The sequence below is a fragment of the Polypterus senegalus genome, chromosome 11, assembly GCF_016835505.1.
Source record: "Polypterus senegalus isolate Bchr_013 chromosome 11, ASM1683550v1, whole genome shotgun sequence".
NCBI lineage: Eukaryota > Metazoa > Chordata > Cladistia > Polypteriformes > Polypteridae > Polypterus > Polypterus senegalus.
Genome location: NC_053164.1, coordinates 80,529,889 through 80,549,683, shown reverse-complemented (window position 1 = coordinate 80,549,683; position 19,795 = coordinate 80,529,889). Strand labels below are relative to the sequence as shown.

Here is a 19,795-nt window from a genome sequence, read left to right as displayed (position 1 = left end):
TAGATGATCGACTTTGTGCTTGTGTCTTCGGACCTGCGGCCACATGTCTTGGACACTCAGGTGAAGAGAGGTGCGGAGCTGTCAACTGATCACCACCTGGTGGTCAGTAGGTTTCGATAGTCGGGGAGGATGCTGGACAGGCCTGGTAGGCCCAAATGTGTTGTGAGGGTCTGCTGGGAACGTCTGGCAGAGTCCCCTGTTAGAAGTAGCTTCAACTCCCACTTCCGGCAGAACTTTGACCACGTCCCGAGGGAGGTGGGGGACATTGAGCCTGAATGGGCCATGTTCCGTGTCTCTATTGTTGAGGCGGCTGACCGGAGCTGTGGCCATAAGGTGGTCGGTGCCTGTCGTGGCGGCAATCCCCCGAACCAATTGGTGGACACCGGAGGTGAGGGATGCCGTCAAGCTGAAGAAGGAGTCCTGCAGGACTCTTTTGTCCTGTGGGACTCTGAGGGCAGCTGATAGGTACCGGCAGGCCAAGCGGAATGCGGCTTCAGTGAGGCAAAAACTTGGGTGTGGGAGGAGTTTGGGGAGGCTATGGAGAATGACTTTCAGACGGCTTCGAGGAGATTCTGGTCCACTGTCCGGCATCTCAGGAGGGGGAAGCAGTGCAGTGTCAACACTGTATATGGTGGGGATGGTGCACTGCTGACCTCGACTCAGGACGTTGTGGGTCAGTGGGGGAATACTTCGAAGACCTCCTTAATCCCACTAACATGCCTCCCAATGAGGAAGCAGTGCCTGGGGACTCTGAGGTGGGCTCCCCCATCTCTGGGACTGAGGTCACCGAGGTGGTCAAAAAACTTCTTGGTGGCAGGGCCCCGGGGGTGAATGAGATACGCCCGGAGTTCCTCAAGGCTCTGGATGTTGTAGGACTGTCTTGGTTGACACGCCTCTGCAACATCGCATTGACATCGGGGACAGTGCCTCTGGATTGGCAGACCGGGGTGATGGTCCCCCTCTTTAAGAAGGGGTACTGGAGGGTGTGTTCCAACTACAGAGGGATCACACTCCTCAGCCTCCCTGGAAAAGTCTATTCGGGGATCCTGGAATGGAGGGTCCATCAGATAGTCGAACCTCGGATTCAGGAGGAACAGTGTGGTTTTCATCCTGGTCACAGAACAGTGGACCAGCTCTACACAATTAGCAGGGTCCTGGAGGGTGCATAGGAGTTTGCCCAACCAGTCTATATGTGTTTTGTGGACTTGGAAAAGGCATTCGACTGTGTCTCTCGGGGAATCCTGGGGGTGCTTCAGGAGTATGGGGTACCGGACCCCCTGATAAGGGCTGTTCGGTCCCTGTACAACTGGTGTCAGAGCTTGGTCCGCATTGCCAGCAGTAAGTCGAACCCGTTTCCAGTGAGAGTTGGACACCGCCAGGGCTGCCCTTTGTCAACGATTCTGTTCCTAACATTTATGGACAGAATATCTAGGCGCAGCCAGGGCGTTGAGGGGGTCCGGTTTGGTGGACCCAGGATTGGGTCACTGCTTTTTGCAGATGATGTTGTCTTGTTTGCTTCATCAGGCCATGATTTTCAGCTCTCTCTGGATCGGTTCGCAGCTGAGTGTGAAGCGGCTGGGATGGGAATCAGCACTTCCAAATCTAAGACCATGGTCCTCAGTCGGAAAAGGGTGGAGTGCCTTCTCAGGGTTGGGAGTGAGATCCTGCCCCAAGTGGAGGAGTTCAAGTATCTCAGGGTCTTGTTCACGAGTGAGGGGAGAATGGAGCGTGAGATTGACAGGCGGATCGGTGAAGCGTCTGCAGTGATGAGGGCTCTGCATCGGTCCGTCGTGGTGAAAAAAGAGCCGAGTCATGACACAAAGCTCTCAATTTACCAGTCGATCTGCATTCCTACCCTCACCTATGGTCATGAGCTATGGGTATGAGCTATAGGTATTGACCGAAAGAACGAGATCGTGAATACAAGTGGCTGAAATGAGTTTCCTCCACAGGGTGTCTGGGCTTTCCCTTAAAGATAGGGTGAGAAGCTCAGTCATCCGGGAGGGGCTCAGAGTAGAGCCACTGTTCCTCTGCATCAAGAGGAGTCAGATGAGGTGGCTCAGGCATCTGATCAGAATGCCTCCTGGATGCCTCCCTGGTAAGGTGTGCTAGGCACATCTAACCGGGAGGAGGCCCCGGGGAAGACCCAGGACACGCTGGAGGGGCAATGTTTCTGCGCTGGCCTGGGAACGCCTCGGGATTCCCCCGGAAGAGCTAGAAGAAGTGGCCAGGGAGAGAGGTCTGGGCATCTCTGCTCAAGCTGCTGCCCCCGCGACCCGATCTCGGATAAGCGGAAGAGGATGGATGGATGGACGTTCACATTCTACATCCACAGTTTTAGATTCAAAATAGAATTAGAACTTGGCTTCCCACTGTCATGAATGAAATGGTGGTTCTTTACTACAGAACTATCTTGTCCTAGAACCAAAATAGTGCATCTTTGATAAATTATTAGAGTGTAAAATAAAATATCAAATCTCTCAGTACAATATTGGATACTACTAATCTAGCAGACTACTGGTGTACTATTCAGATTTATTCAAGTATCCTCCGACAAAAGGGGAAACTGAAACATTTTAACAAATACAAAATACACATGTGAAAAACATCATGAAGAAATACAGTCATGGCCTAAATTAATTGGCACCCCTGGAATTTTCCCAGAAAATGCACCATTTCTCCCACAAAATTGTTGCAATTACAAATGTTTTGGTATACACATGTTTATTTCCTTTATGTGCATTGGAACAACACAAAAAACAGAGAATAAAAAGTAAAATCTGACATTATTTCACACAAAATTCAAAAACTGGGCTGGACAAAATTATTGGCTCCCTCAACTTAATATGTGGTTGCACGCCCTTAGGAAAAAATAACTGAAATCAAGTGCTTCCTATAACCATCAACAAGCTTGTTACACCTCTCTACTGGAATTTCCGACCAGTCTTCGTTTGCAAACTGCTCAAGGTCTCTTAGATTTGAAGGGCACCTTCTCCCAACAGCAATGTTGAGACCTCTCCATAAGTGTTCAATCAGATTTAGATCCGGACTCATTGCTGGCCACTTCACAACTCTCCAGCGCTTTGTCTTCAACCATTTCTGGCTGCTTTTACAGGTATGTTTGGGGTCATTGTCCTGCTGGAACACCCATGACCTCTGAGATTAGCTACAGTGCCATGTGTTGTGAACTTCTTGATTATGTTGCGCACAGTAGACAAAGGAACATGAAGATCTCTGGAGATGGACTTGTAGCCTTGAGATTGTTGATATGTTTCCACAATTTTTGTTCTCAAGTCCTCAGACAATTCTCTGCTCTTCTTTCTGTTCTCCATGCTTACTGTGGCACACTCAGACACACAACAGAAAGGCTGAGTCAACTTTTCTCCATTTTAACTGGCTTCAGGTGTGATTGCTATATTGCCAGCATCTGTTTCTTGCCATAGGTGAGTTCAAACGAGAATCATATGCTTGAAATAAAATGATTTACCCACAATTTTGAAAAGGTGCCAATAATTTTGTCAGGCCCATTTTTGGAGCTCTGTGTAACATGATGTCAGATATGGCTTTTTTCTGTGTTTTTTTGTGTTGTTCCAATGCACATGAAGGAAATAAACATGTGTATACCAAAACATTTGTAATTGCAACAATTTTCTGCGGAGAAATGGTGCATTTTCTGGGAAAATTCCAGGGGCGCCGATAATTTCGGCCATGATTGTATGCTTAAATACAGGTAAAATTCCGTTACAACGAGCTTCCAGGGACCTAAAAAATATTTAATTGTAATGAGATTCTGTATTTCTCACTATAGTGCTTTCTTTAACTTGCATCCAGGTGTCTGCTATCATTTCAATAGCTTCTTTTGCATTAATTTTAATCTCCTCCTGTCTACAAGTTATGCTGACGAGAAATTTTCTCAGCATTTCCTTGCAATAATACACTTTCAGGGTGCGAATGATACCCAAATCCAAACGCTGAAGCACTGCCGTGCAAGTGGGTGGAAGCATGTTGTGGGCAGCACAGTTATCAATCAGAAACGTTTTCTTCTTCTTCATATTGTGAGGTTTCTGAACTATTTTGGAATCCCCCCCACCCCACGGGAACATCACACTGAAGTGTGTCCTGAAGCACGATTGCCACGTTTGTGGAAGATTGTTTGTCCGTTGCCGAGGCAGGGCAACAGCAGGCTCACAGCGGTGCAGTGAGGTGCCACAGAAGCGAATTCTAAAAGATTGGGGTCATGCTATAAGTCCCTGTCTTACACCCCAAAACATGAGGCCGAGTATGAGGACTTTAGCAAAATCAGCTTTATTCAGCTTGAAACAGGAACAGCAGGGTTATTTATTGTAGTGGGGTGTGCCACTTCTCCTATAAACAGACACAGCAGTCAGGCAGGGTTGTGGCCAGGGGGGTATTCCAGAAAGCTTGGTTAACTTACCATTTGGTAAATCATAACCTCTGGGTTGATTTACCCCAAACCCGCATACCATGAGTATGTCGGTTCCAAAACACCTGAGAAGAGTAAGTTCAATCAACCTCCTACTGGTTACCCAGAGTTAATGCGCGTGCACCGTGCATACATAAAGACGTTTTCAATGGATCGCCGATTTCACGAGTCAAAACGGAAGATCAAGGAGAAAAAAAGCGAGCGGCATATTTCAGAGGTGGAGTTGGAGGTGTTAATGCAGGCGTTTGAAGAATTCAAGCCTATCATAATGAAAAAAGTAATACGGCTGCATCGGCTAAAGAAAGAGAGTTGGCTTGGCAAAAAATAACGGACAGAGTAAATGCGTGAGTGTATTAAATTGCAAAATTGACATCGCCTCCCTTTTATTATACTGTAAAATAATGAAACACCCTTCCGCACCCTTTTCACTGTTCAATCACTTTGAATGCATTCACTTTTCCTGCCATTCATTTCTTTAGGTTAAAATAACAATGTGTATTGACTAGGAATATATGGTTTCTTATTTAATAAGGTGTAATCCGTCTGGATGCAGAAGAACTTTGAGCCAAGTCAAATGAAACATAAAAACATACTGCAAAAAGGTAATAGTTGATTACACGATCACTGAACTATTGATTAAACACGATTTAGTATATTCTGTCTGTCATGTAGCTAATAGAAAGCAAGCTGAAGCCCGTCTAACTGGCGGGGCCCACCACCACCTCCCTCACCCCATCTGAGGAGCTGGCTTGTCCCTTAATAAAGGGCGACCAGTGGTTGCTGGCATTCCAAGGGCACTTGTCACACACACCATGCACCACAAGTAGCATGGTGAAATGTAAGTTTACCGCTATGATTTGTTTTCATTATATGACTTAATAAATTACTATCTCTGTCACTTAAAGGCTTCTTCAACATTCTTAATGTTTTTATGCAGGCTGACTTTATTGAACTTTATTGAACACAAAATCCAGTTCTTACCTGCACATTGATACTATGAATAGATTTCCTATTAACATAGTCTCCCTGATTCATTGAAGGAGCTTTAATAGGAATGTGGGTGCCGTCAATGCACCCAATTACATTTGGAAACCCTGAAATAGAAAGTCATATAGGGAAGTATCAAGTGTGTGTGCAGGATGAATACATCTATAGATATAAATAGTATGACTACATATTAAATATGCGTCATGAATTTTACTACAAAGGACAAACCTGCCACTCTGTGGAATTCCTCTTTAATTACACGCAGAGGTTTATGGCCAGGGAACTGTACACACGTGTGTAAGAAGTGTTTCAGTGCCAGACATACTGTGCGAACGGCTCTACACACAGTTGCCTTTCCCACATGCTCTGCATCGCCCACATTATACAAAAAATGCCCTGAGGCAAAAAACGAAGTGCTATGCACAGAATGTTTTCTGTGCTAAGCGCAGACCCGCGGTTTGTGACATGTGCAATATGCGGTGCCAAGAGATGGGTCAAGTAAATTAACGATTCTTTTGAAAACCGATAACGCTCTTTTAAAAAATCATTTGGAAATGAAAAGACATCAATACGCGGTCTTATTACTCTCTCCCGGCGGAAAAAACCTCGGATAATTTGTGCTTCCACGTCCACAGGATCGTCATCAAAAGGGCACGCCATGCTCAGTAACCTTCTGAAACAAACTTACCCTGGAACATAACCTGCTCGGTGGCAGGTTATCTTCAGAGAGTAAGCTGCTATGGTTACATACATACCCAGAAAGTTACCTCCGTTTTTGGAACCGAAAGTTGAGGTTATCCAATCACTTACCCTTAAACTTACACGGGTATGTCACATAACCTGCTTTCTGGAATACCCCCCAGGTTAGTGGCCAAGTAATCCTGTTGCCTGCAATTACATTGTTCCTTGCATCACCCATTGAGATCTTTTCTGTTTACTTTAGCGGCGAGACGAAGCAGAGCTGTGAGCCTGCTGATGCCTTAGCAAAAGATAAACAGTCTTCCACAGACGCAGTGATCACACTTCAGGACGCTCTTCGGCGTGTTGTCCAGCTGGTGGAGGTCCCAAGAGAGTTTAGAAACCTCACATTTTCTTGAATGAGTGCCGTATTAATAGGAATGTTTCTTGAGCGAACATCACTGAACCACATAAAAACGGCTTTTTCGACGTCTTCAAATGTTCACATACGTTTGCAACCCAAGATTTTTCTTCTTTTTTTGCTCAGTCTTTCAAGAAAGTTGACAGTGTTGATGGCGAAATTCTTAATTCACTGGGAACGTTTTTTTCCTTTTGCCGCAATCGAGAGCTGTAAAATTTTAAGTTTTTTTTTTCTAATATGAACTGTTAGTTTTTCGTGTCTGCCATTTCTATAGGAGGGTGACAATGAGTTAAATTCCAGTGGATGTTTTTCAAATGTTGACGAGCGATATGCAAAAGGTATCATTGAAAACCACCGAAAACAAAAATATCAAAAAAAAAACAGTACGAGCAAAGTTCAAAGAAAGAAATTTTTTCACATTGTTTCTGTTTGGAGATTGTTATGCACATCTGAGCTGCGACCACAGAACTAAATGTCTGTGGACATTTTAATGTCTTTTGGGCACTTCGTTGTAATGAAAGTATCTGCTGAATGTACTTCGTTGTAACAAGATTTCTAAAGACTTGTGTCAAGTGGGAAACTATCGGGACCATAAAAATACTTCATTGTAATGAAAATTTTGTTTTAAAGATATTCGTTGTAACGGAATTGTACCTGTATGTAGAAAGTTGCAAGATTGAAACCAGTAAACTGTTAAACTTGGTTGAAATTGCTATCGTTAAAATTCATTATGCTATATTACCTGAAAACAATTCATGTATTAAAATGTACTTTCTGTGATCACATTTACTCTTTTTTGTTGAACATCACTGTGCCGTGTTTTCTGAAAAGCTCCTTTGGCCTTGTTTGAAACTACTCTGACTAGTATATGCATTGTTAATATATTCTAAAACTAACCAAGAAAATTGTTGTTTGTTAAAAATAGAAGTTGACCATGCATACAATGAGCTCTGGAGTTAATGAAAAAGCACAGATAATAAGCTATATTTTAAGCAAAAACAACAGTAGAGCTACGGGCAAGTATTGTAATTAAATACATGTAGATGTTTCTGAATGAACAATACAACTTTATTTTCTTAGAAACACAAATGTCTAAAAAAACTGGACCACTGACCCAAGAAAAATCTAATTATTTGAGATTTTAATTTAAAACAACTAAACAATAATAATTTCATATTTTATGTCTAGGAGAATATTTAAAAAAAGACATGTGAAAGCATTTTGTCATCTGTTATAAAAAAGAATTGAAAAATCAAAGCGGAAAAAGACTGTTGATGTTTAAAAATCAGATAAAGGATACAAAAAAATGCACAGACATACATACACCTAGTATTACAGCAACAACAAGTTAAAAAACTATAAAAAGAGGTTAAATTAACAGGCAGAGGAAGATGGTTATTGGAGAAATGTAATTCAATTGTCACAGCTGGAGAATTTCTGTGTTTGATTGCAACTTGGAATCCCTATGTTTCCAAATCAACAGAGATAAATATCCTATTGAAATTGATATGGTCTGTAAAAAGACAGCCTTTACAAAAAGAAGCAGGTGTGTTATCCAATATTCTTGGGCATAAAATATGTATTATTATCTATCCTGCTCAATTTATGAAGTTTTGTTTGCCCAGTTTTTTGAGAGGGGCAGTTATTAAAATAATATAGCACAAGTGCCATTCATATTTTTAGTATATATACACACATGCACACATACACACAAGTCTATCCAGAAAATTATGAAACAGAATTTAAAAAGAATTCTGTAGAAAAGACGTATTATACAGTATGTCAATCCATCTACTCCTGTAAGTAATCTTGAATATTTCTTTCTATGAAGTGAGTATATTAAAAACAACCACAAAGCCATAACCAATAAATCTCATTAACAACTTAGCATTAGACCTAAGTATTACTTGGGCTGCGAAAACAGAGTTAAAAGCATTAATCCCAAGTGTCACTTAGGTAACTGTATCGACGCATCTCGCATAAGCATTAGACCTGAGGATTACTCGGGCTATAAAAGTGCTAACAGCGTTAATCCTGAACGTTACTCGAGCAATGGTATAGGCATGTCTTACATAAGTGTCAGGCCCGAGTGTTAATCCAGGCAACAGTGCAGATGCATTTTCTCCTGACCTCATAATGCTGCCTTATTAAGAAAAGTTTTTCAGCAGCCCAGGTGTTAAACACTCTTGACAGTGATACTACCAGTGAAGTGAAGGAGCCTCTCATCAGCAGTGATGACGAAGTGAATCTCTCTTTGGTCAGTGAAATTGAAACAGACAGTGAAACCAAAAGTGATTCTGATCACTCACGCTCATGTTTGGGTTTCAGTTGTCCCTACTTCAATTAAACCAGCACCACCTTGTTTTGCTTTTATGGTGTAGCCAGGAGTAAAAGAGATTGCTGACTGCAAAAATCCACTTACTTATCTGAAGTTATTTCTTGATGATGATGTGATCGGAAGAATTACTGTTGAGATGAACCTTCATACTGAATGGTGTCAGGTATTTAAAATGACTGTACACTTAAGAAATTTTCCCATTCAAATATAATACCACACAAGAGGCATATGCTGACAGTTTATATGATTGTGGTATCATTTTAATTATCATTTGGTATTATTACTGTATTCATTATTATAATTTGTATCATTATTATACTTTTTACACTTCTGAATTTCTACTTAGTGTTTTTATTATTTTACAGTAGAAAGATGGGATTTAATAAAAATGCCATTTTTCAAGCCAAAAATGCAACACTTTTTGCATATTTTGAGAAAAAAAAGTGTAACACTAAGGATGCGACAAACCACACATATGTGAAGAAAAAAAAAAAAAAAAAACACACACACCACCAACATATTGATAAAAAGATAGTATAGATTTTAAAAGATGAAATGTATAGTACTTCACACGGTGTTTATGGGTGAATTTTACCAAAGTGTTTTTTGTAGCGAATATGCTGTGTTCGCCGAACATTTTTCTGGAAATTCGCTGTGTGGCCAGCTAATGCAAACATTTTTCTCCCCTAGTGCCCCATGATGATTTGCAATGACAGCATGATATCACAGAGCTGTAGTAGCAATGCACAGAACTTTCACACATGCCTTAAGATCATTGCTAACATGGCCATCACTGTGCCGCAAGCCCACAAGGGTAGGGGGAAAAAAAAAGCAGCTTCAGCTACTAAAACGGGCTAAAACCACCCCCTCCACCAAACAGTTATATTTTCCATGTCTCTAACCGCACTCATTTCTTCTACTCGCAGTAGTTTCAACCTCCAGGGCTCCTCAGTTGTTGCATGTGGGTCACCAGCGGCTGGCTGTTTGTTTGTGGTATTTCCTCGGTCTGTATCTTTTGTTTTCTATGTGTGAGAAGTAAGGTGGTACAGTGTTTAGCATTGCTGCATCACAGCTCAGATCACACATCTGGCCATAATAATCAACCCAGTGTTGACAGACTTTTCAAAGCCCTCAGGGACACTTTAAAGACCACTGCACCCAGAACCAGTCAAAGCCCATATGGAGCCCTAGGCTAAACGGCACCACACAAATTGCATAATGTGTATTCATTATTATTTGAATTCAAGGACAGGTTTCAAGCTTCTTAACTTTCATAACCAGGACACCTCCGGTGACGGTGCCCTATGTGGCCACCTATGTCGCCTAATGGACTGACAGACTGTACCATTATAATCCATTCAAAACTAGTTCAGATCCTCCTTCCACATTAACTTCAAGGCATTTTGTGGAGCTCAGCAAAGTTCGCAAACATTTTCTTAATTTTGCGGAACTTGAGGCAAAGCAAATTCAACAGGGTTCTCTGCTGGTATTTGGGAGGTTGCTGGTTCATATCCCATTACTGCCAGAAGGGATCTTATCCTGTTGGGCCCTTGAGCAATGCCCTTAACCTGAATATTGCTCCATTGCTGTACAATGGTTGACCCTGCGCTCTGTCCTTGAAAGTCATGCAAAAGGATAATTTCCCCTCAGGGATTAATAAAGTACACCAAATCAAAAAATAAAAACTAAATCATCACTAGGTATAACCCAGCTGAAACAAACTACTTCTAAAAACTACTTTTAACACTCACCCTTCACAGATACTTCTATAGAACTGATTTAATATAAAGCATAGTTACTGTAATAACACATTTCCAAACAAACAAAACACGCTAACATATTAAGTTAGCCGTGCTCACCCTGTTGCCTGCAAAACCACCAGCACTGAAGGAAAAATAAAATTACAATATTTTAACTGACTAATTCTTCTTAATTTCTTATACTATTAGAGTTTGGTCAAAACTTTATTTTACCTTTGGTCCTTTACTTATGTTACATACACTAACTAAAAAATATAGACATTAACAGAAAACAAAATTCTCAGCATTCTACATCCTTCATTAATCCATGATGCTTTCCATTACGTAGGTTAGCAATGAAAAGCTGACTTAAGAATGCAAGTAAAACCACTTTTGATCAATAAATAAATAAGAAACCAGTTTCATCAACTTTTAAAATTTTCATTGGCTAAAATGACCTAACTGGAGTTGCTACAATGACACAGACTCTTTTTAATGTATTCATCAAATTATAGTTTTATAGCAAATAACCAAAGAAAATGCTAATATAGAATAATACAATAATCAAATAAGTTTCAATCTGCAACATGATACAAACATACCAGAAGAAATTGCACCGGGCTCAATAAGTCCAACTTTTACAACCTGTAGGATGCCAAACAAAAACAAAACTTTTTTTTAGTTTAGGATTAAAAATGATTAATCAAATATCAAATAAATAAAAATATACATTGACTTTGGAAAATTAACTTTAACTTCTTTTATATTGGACTTCTCAAATGCTCATCTAAAAACTTTTTTACATATGAAACAGTCATTGTAGACAAATCAGCAAAAAGGAGGAAGAAAAAAAAATACATAAATACTTACTCCAATGAAAGGGATAAACTTTTGATAGGAGTCTTCATCATGCCTAAAAAGAAAACCCAAAAATTGTACTACATTAAAGAGTATTTGACATCACGCTCACATCACATCTAGGACAATGGCATGGTAATATATTTCAAGATAGCACTGACTCTTTAAAACAACTGTTCTCACATAATTCTTACAATAGGCATAGGCTATTCTTGTCTCCTATTGCCATGTAGTAGGTTAGTGTTTTTTGTAAACTTGTCCTTAAGTTTCCTAGATTTGTATTTTTTTTTAACAATGTGTGTGTGTGTTTTGGAAGAATCTTTCTATTCAATAAATTATGTGTGTGAAGGTAATACATGTGTATAACTTAACATCCAACCCACTTTTATCTACTTCATCATTAGGTACCAAACAGGATACGGTCCAAAATAGTTCAATTAATTACAGGGCGCTCTCATACTTACATGGGGCCACCTTACCATTACAAAGAAACCTGAGCAACATGTTGTTTGTGGCACATAGGGGGAAAAGCAGAGTACAGAGGAATAACATGCAGACTCCACAGACCAAGAGTAACTGAGCATTGGATCTGAACCCAGGATGCTGGATCCTTGATTCAGAATCCCAAACATGTGTGGCCAATAGCTGCTTTATCCTGTATACAGTCATATGAAAAAGTTTGGGAACCACTCTCAGCCTGCATAATAATTTACTTTCAACAAAAAAGATAACAGTGGTATGTCTTTCATTTGCTAGGAACATCCGAGTACTGGGGTGTTTTCCGAACAAAGATTTTTAGTGAAGCACTATTTAGTCGTATGAAATTAAATCAAATGTGAAAAACTGGCTGTGCAAAAACTTGGGGTACCCTTGTAATTTTGCTGATTTGAATGCATGTTACTGTCCAATACTGATTACTTGCAACACCAAATTGGTTGGATTAGCTTGTTAAGCATTGAACTTCATAGACAGGTGTGTCCAATCATGAGAAAAGGTATTTAAGGTGGTCAATTGCAAGTTGTGCTTCCCTGTGACTGTCCTCTGAAGAGTGACAGCATGGGATCCTCAAAGCAACTCTCAAAAGATCTGAAAACAAAGATTGTTCAGTATCATGGTTTAGGGGAAGGCTACAAAAAGCTATCTCAGAGGTTTAAACTGTCAGTTTCAACTGTAAGGAATGTAATCAGGAAATGGAAGGCCACAGGCACAGTTGCTATTAAACCCAGGTCTGGCAGGCCAAGAAAAATATAGGAGTGGCATATGCGCAGGATTGTGAGAATGGTTACAGATAATCCACAGATCACCTCCAAAGACCTGCAAGAACATCTTGCTGCAGATGGTGCATCTGTACATCATTCTATAACTCAATTTGCACAAAGAACATCTGTATGGCAGGGTGATGAGAAAGAAGCCCTTTCTGCACTCACGCCACAAACAGAGTCGCTTGTTATATGCAAATGCTCATTTAGACAACCCAGATTCATTTTGGAACAAAGTGCTTTGGACTGATGAGACAAATATTGAGTTGTTTGGTCATTAAAAAAAGCACTTTGCGAAGAAGAAGGAGAAGATGGGGGGGTGAGATGTGTCCGAAGGCAGGAGGAGAGGAGGAAAGTAAAGAGAGTGAAACTGAGGGTAGGAACTTTGAATGTTGGCAGTATGACTGGTAAGGGGAGAGAGTTAGCAGATATGATGGATAGAAGGAAGGTTGATATATTGTGCGTGCAAGAGACTAAATGGAAGGGGAGTAAGGCCAGGTGGATTGGAGGTGGATTCAAATTGTTCTATCATGGTGTGGATGGGAGGAGAAAGGGAGTAGGAGTTATTCTAAAGGAACAGTATGTCAAGAGTGTTTTGGAGGTGAAAAGAGTGTCAAACAGAGTAATGATTATGAAGCTGGAAATTGGAGGTGTTATGATGAATGTTGTTAGTGCATATGCACTGCAAGTTGGGTGTGCAATGGGTGAGAAAGAAGATTTTTGGAATAAGTTGGATGAAGTGATGAACAGTTTACCCAAGGGACAGAAAGTGGCTATTGGAACGATTTCAATGGGCATGTTGGTGAAGGGAACAGTGGAGACGAGGAGGTGATGGGTGGGTATGGTGTCAAGGAGAGGAATGAAGAAGGTCACAGGATAGTGAATTTTGTCAAAAGGATAGACATGGCTGTGGTGAATACATATTTTAAGAAGAGGGGGGAACATAGGGTTACGTACAAGAGTGGAGGAAGATGCACACAGGTGGATTACATCCTATTCAGAAGAGTTGATCTGAAGGAGATTGAAGACTGCAAAGTGGTGGCAGGGGAAAGTGTAGTTAAGCAGAATATGATGGTGGTCTGTAGGATGACGTTGGAGATCAAGAAGAGGATGAGAGTGAGGGCAGAGCCAAGGATCAAAAGGTGGAAGTTGAAAAATGAAGACTGCAAGGCTGAATTTAGGGAGGAGGTGAGACAAGCACTGGGTGGCAGTGAAGAGTTACCAAACAGCTGGGAAACTACAGCAGATGTAGTAAGGGTGACAGCAAGAAAGGTGATTGGCGTGACATCTGGAAAGAGAAAGGAGGAAAACAAAACCTGGTGGTGGAATGAGGAAATACAGGAGAGTAAACAGAGGAAGAGGATGGCAAAGAAGAAGTGGGATAGTTGGAGAGATGCAGAAAGTAGACAAGATTACAAGGAGATATAAGGTGCAAATAAGGACAGCTTTGAAGAGGATGAAAAATGGAAAGGCCATTGGTCCAGATGACATACCTAAGGAAGCATGGAGGTGTTTAGGAGAGATGGCAGTGGAGTTTTTAACCAGGTTGTTTAATAGAATCTTGAAAAGTGAGAGGATGCCTGAGGAGCGGAGAATAAGTGTACTGGTGCCGATATTTAAGAATAAGGGGGATGTGCAGGACTTCAGTAACTACAGGGGAATAAAACTGATGAGCCACAACATGAAGTTACGGGAAAGAGTAGTGGAAGCTAAGTTAAGAAGTGAGGTGATGATTAGTGAGCAGCAGTATGGTTTCATGCCAAGAAATACCACCACAGATGCAATGTTTGCTCTATGGATGTTGATGGAGAAGTTTAGAGAAGGCCAGATGAAGTTCCATTGCGTCTTTGTGGACCTGCAGAAAGCACATGACAGGGTGCCTCGAGAGGAGCTGTGGTATTGTATGAGGAAGTAGGGAGTGGCAGAGAAGTACGTAACAGTTGTACAGGATATGTACGAGGGATGTGTGACAGTGGCGAGGTCTGCGGCAGGAGTGACGGATACATTCAAGTTGGAGGTGGGATTACATCAGGGATCGGCTCTGAGCCCTTTCCTTTTTGCAATGGTGATGAACAGGTTGACAGATGAGATTAGACAGGAATCTCTGTGGACTATGATGTTTGTTAATGACATTGTGATCTGTAGCGATAGTAAGGAACAGATTGAGGAGACCCTGGAGAGGTAGAGATATGCTCTAGAGAGGAGAGGAATGAAGGTGAGTAGGAGCAAGACAGTATACATGTGTGTAAATAAAAGAGGGAGGTCAGTGGAATGGTGAGGATGCAGGGAGTAGAGTTGACAAAGGTGAATGAGTTTAAATACTTGGGATCAACAGTACAGAGTAATGGGGAGTGTGGAAGAGAGCTGAAAAAGAGAGTGCAAGCAGGGTGGAATGGGTGGAGAAGAGTGTTAGGAGTGATTTGTGACCGACGGGTATCAGCAAGAGTGAAAAGGAAGGTCTATAGGACGATAGTGAAACCAGCTATGTTATAGGGGTTGGAGATGGTGGCACTGACCAGAAAGCAAGAGAAAGAGCTGGAGGTGGCAGAGTTAAAGATGTTAAGATTTGCACTGGGTCTGACAAGGATGGATAGGATTAGAAATGAGTACATTAGAGGGTCAGCTCAAGTTGGACGGTTGGGAGACAAAGTCAGAGAGGCGAGATTGCGTTGGTTTGGACATGTGCAGAGGAGAGATGCTGGGTATATTGGGAGAAGGATGCCAAGGATAGAGCTGCCAGGGAAGAGGAAAAGAGGACAGCCTAAGCGAAGGTTTATGGATGTGGTGAGAGAGGACATGCAGGTGATGGGTGTAAAAGAACAAGATGCAGAGGACAGAAAGATATGGAAGAAGATGATCCGCTGTGGCAACCCCTAACGGGAGCAGCCGAAAGAAGAAGAAAAAAAGCGCTTTGCATGGTGGAAGAAGAACACCGCATTCCAAGAAAAACACCTGCTACCTACTGTCAATTCTGGTGGAGGTTCCATCATGCTGTGGGGCTGTGTGGCTAGTTTAGGTACTGAGGTCCTTGTTAATGTCGAGGGTCAGATGAATTTAACCCAATATCATTAAATTCTTCAGGATAACGTTCAAGCATCAGTCACAAAGTCCCTTGACTTGAATATCATCGAAAATCTATGGGATGATTTGAAGCAGGCTATCCATGGTCGACAGCCATCAAATTTAACTGAACTAGAGAGATTTTGTATGGAAGAATGGTCAAAAATACTTCCATCCAGAATCCAGACACTCATCAAAGGCAATAAGAGGCGTCTAGAGGCTGCTATATTTGCAAAAGGAGGCTCAACTAAGTATTGATGCAATATATCTGTTGGGGTGCCCAAATCTATGCACTTGACTAATTTTGTTATGATGCATATTGTATATTTTCTGTTAATCCAATAAATTTAATGTCACTGCTGAAATACTACTGTTTCCATACGGCATGTCATATATTAAAAGGAAGTTGCTACTTTGAAAGTCCAGCTAATGATAAACAAAAATCCAAAAGAATTAAGAGGTGTTCCCAAACTTTTTCATATGACTGTATATTTTAATGAACCAAACATGTAAAAGCTTGTTTTTTCGCATGAAATTATTATTAAAGGAGATCTAATATATAAATATTGGACATTTTACTCCATCTTCAAATTGTTTTAAAATTAGAGATCAAAATTATTATCTTGTCATACAAATAACCATCAAAGGATTCAACTGTGAAGAGACATAATAGGGCAAAGAATCTATGAAGACTGCACAGAACAGAGGAGGAGTTCCTGGCCATCACTGGGCAGCAAAGGATTGAAAAACTAATCCTGCTGGCTATGGTAAAGGGCAGGCAAGAGGACAAGTAAGGTCATCTCCATGCACCTTGCTCCCTAGGCTGCCTCAGCTTCTGCCTAGATGATGTCAAACTTGACTGAATAATTCACAGTAAATATGTTATAATACAAATACAAACTGATTGTTACACAGTGAGGCAGCATGGAAGGGTCAATATGTTCTTGTATATTCTTATATATATATATATATATATATATATATATATATATATATATATATATATACTGCTCAAAAGAATTAAAGGTACACTTTTTAATTCGAGTATAGCATCAAGTCAATGAAACTTCTGGGCTATTGATCTGGTCAGTTAAGTAGCAGAGGGGGTTGTTAATCAGTTTCAGCTGCTGTGGTGTTAATGAAATTAACAACAGAGGCACTAAAGGGGCAACAATGAGATGACCCCTAAAACAGGAATGGTTTAACAGGTGGAGGCCACTGACATTTTTCCCTCCTCATCTTTTCTGACTGTTTCTTCACTAGTTTTGCATTTGGCTACAGTCAGTGTCACTACTGGTAGCATGAGGCGATACCTGGACCCTACAGAGGTTGCACAGGTAGTCCAACTTCTCCAGGATGGCACATCAATACGTGTCATTGCCAGAAGGTTTGCTGTGTCTCCCTGCACAGTCTCAAGGGCATGGAGGAGATTCTAGGAGACAAGCAGTTACTCTAGGAGAGCTGGAGAGGGCCATAGAAGGTCCATAACCCATCAGCAGGACCAGTATCTGCTCCTTTGGGCAAGGAGGAACAGGATGAGCACTGCCAGAGCCCTACAAAATGACCTCCAGCAGGCCACTGGTGTGAATGTCTCTGACCAAACAATCAGAAACAGACATCATGAGGGTTGCCTGAGAGCCCAAATGTCTACTGCCCTGTGCTCACTGCACAGCACCGGGGAGCTCAATTGGCATTTGCCATAGAATACCAGAATTGGCAGGTCCACCACTGGCGTCCTGTGCTTTTCACAGATGAGAGCAGGTTCACCCTGAGTATATGTGAAAGACGTGAAAGGGTCAGGAGAAGCCGTGGAGAATATTATGCTGCCTGTAACATCGTTTAGCATGACTGGTTTGGTGGTGGGTCAGTGATGATCTTGAAGGCATATCCATGGAGCGACTCACAGACCTCTACAGGCTAGACAACGGCATCTTGACTGCCATTAGGTATCAGGATGAAATCCTTGGACCCATTGTCAGACCCTACGCTGGTGCAGTAGGTCCTGGTTTCCCTAATGCACGACAAGGCCCGGCCTCATGTGGCAAGAGTATGCAGGCAGTACCTGGAGGATGAAGGAATTGAAACAATTGAATGGCCTTCACGATCCCCTGACTTAAACCCAATAGAACATCTCTGGGACATTATGTTTCGGTCCATTAGGCGCGCCAGGTTGCTCCTCAGACTGTACAACAGCTCAGGGATGCCCTCATACAGATCTGGGAGGAAATGCCACAAGACACCATCCGTCGTCTCATTAGGAGCATGCCCCAACGTTGTCAAGCATGCATACAAGCTCGTGGGGGCCACACAAGATACTGAAAAGCATTTTAAATAGCAGAAATTAAGTTTTTGAAAAAATGGACTAGCCTGCCACATCTTCATTTCACTCTGATTTTAGGGTGCCTACACAATTGAGCCCTCTGTAGGCAGAAAACTTTTATTTCCATTAAAAGACTTGGCATCCTTTTGTTCCTAAGACATTGCCCTGTCGTTATTTGTATAGATATCCAACTTCATATTGAGATCTGATGTATCTAATGTGTTTCTTTAAAGTGTTCCTTTAATTTTTGTGAGCAGTATATATATATATATATATATATATATATATATATATACATACACACAGTAATCCCTCCTCGATCACGGGGGTTGCGTTCCAGAACCCCCCGCGATAGACTAAAATCATAAAGTAGAAACCATATGTTTGTGTAGTTCATTTTATATATTTTAAGCCCTTATAAACTCTCCCACACTGTTAACATTATTAGAGCCCTCTAGACATGAAATAAGACCCTTTAGTCAAAAGTTTAAACTATCCTCCATGACAAGTCAGAGATGGCAGTTCTTTCTCACAATTAAAAGAATGCAAATAGATCTTCTCTTCAGGAGCAGAGAATTTCAGAGGGTGAGAGAGAGAGAGCGCTCGCAAAGAAAAGCAAACAATCAAAAATCAATACTTGTGCTTTTAAGTTTGCCTCGGCATTTTTAGAGGAGCGCTAGTATCTTCTAAGCAAACAGCCTCTGTGCAACAGCCCCTCTGCTCACATCTCCTCCGTCAGGCAGAGAACGTCAGAGAGAGAGAGCGAGATTAAAGCAACAATCAAAAATCAATACATGTGCTTTTGTGCTTTTAAATATGCCGAGCACCGCAATAAAGCAGCATTTTTTTAGAGGAGCGTCAGTATCTTTTAAGCAAACAGCACCTCTGCTCACAGCCCCTCCGTCAGGCGCAGAGAATGTCAGAGAGGGTGAGAGAGAGGCAGAGACAAGCAAACAATCAATCAAGCTCCGCGCGGGATGCATATCTTATAGCATTGAGGAGTTTTAGTTAATATGTAATACATGCTCTGATTGGGTAGCTTCTAAGCCATCCGCCAATAGCGCCCCTTGTATGAAATCAACAGGGCAAACAAACTGAGGAAGCGTGTAGCATAAATTAAAAGACCCACTGTCTGCAGAAATCCGCGAACCAGCGAAAAATCTGTGATATATATTTAGATGTGCTTACATTTAAAATCCGCGATAGAGTGAAACTGCGAAAGTCAAAGCGATATAGCGAGGGATTACTGTATATATATATATATATATATATATATATATATATATACATATACATACAGTGGTGTGAAAAACTATTTGCCCCCTTCCTGATTTCTTATTCTTTTGCATGTTTGTCACACAAAATGTTTCTGATCATCAAACACATTTAACCATTAGTCAAATATAATACAAGTAAACACAAAATGCAGTTTTTAAATGATGGTTTTATTATTTAGGGAGAAAAAAATCCAAACCTACATGGCCCTGTATGAAAAAGTAATTGCCCCCTGAACCTAATAACTGGTTGGGCCACCCTTAGCAGCAATAACTGCAATCAAGCATTTGCGATAACTTGCAATGAGTCTTTTACAGCGCTCTGGAGGAATTTTGGCCCACTCATCTTTGCAGAATTGTTGTAACTCAGCTTTATTTGAGGGTTTTTTAGCATTAACCGCCTTTTTAAGGTCATGC

The 19,795-nt window shown here is 41.3% G+C and overlaps 1 protein-coding gene across 3 annotated transcripts in view; it reads right to left on the bottom strand.

Annotated features, from left to right (window-relative positions):
- Positions 1–19,795, bottom strand: part of LOC120539250 (phosphofurin acidic cluster sorting protein 1-like) — a 172,301-nt gene that overhangs the window by 16,235 nt on the left and 136,271 nt on the right. For all 3 annotated transcript variants that reach the window (XM_039769146.1, XM_039769148.1, XM_039769147.1), the window contains exons 19-20: positions 11,478–11,520; positions 11,210–11,252 (exon numbers count right to left, since the gene is read on the bottom strand). In XM_039769146.1, the coding sequence (XP_039625080.1) occupies positions 11,210–11,252; positions 11,478–11,520 (86 nt within the window). The remainder of the gene's footprint in view (positions 1–11,209; positions 11,253–11,477; positions 11,521–19,795) is intronic.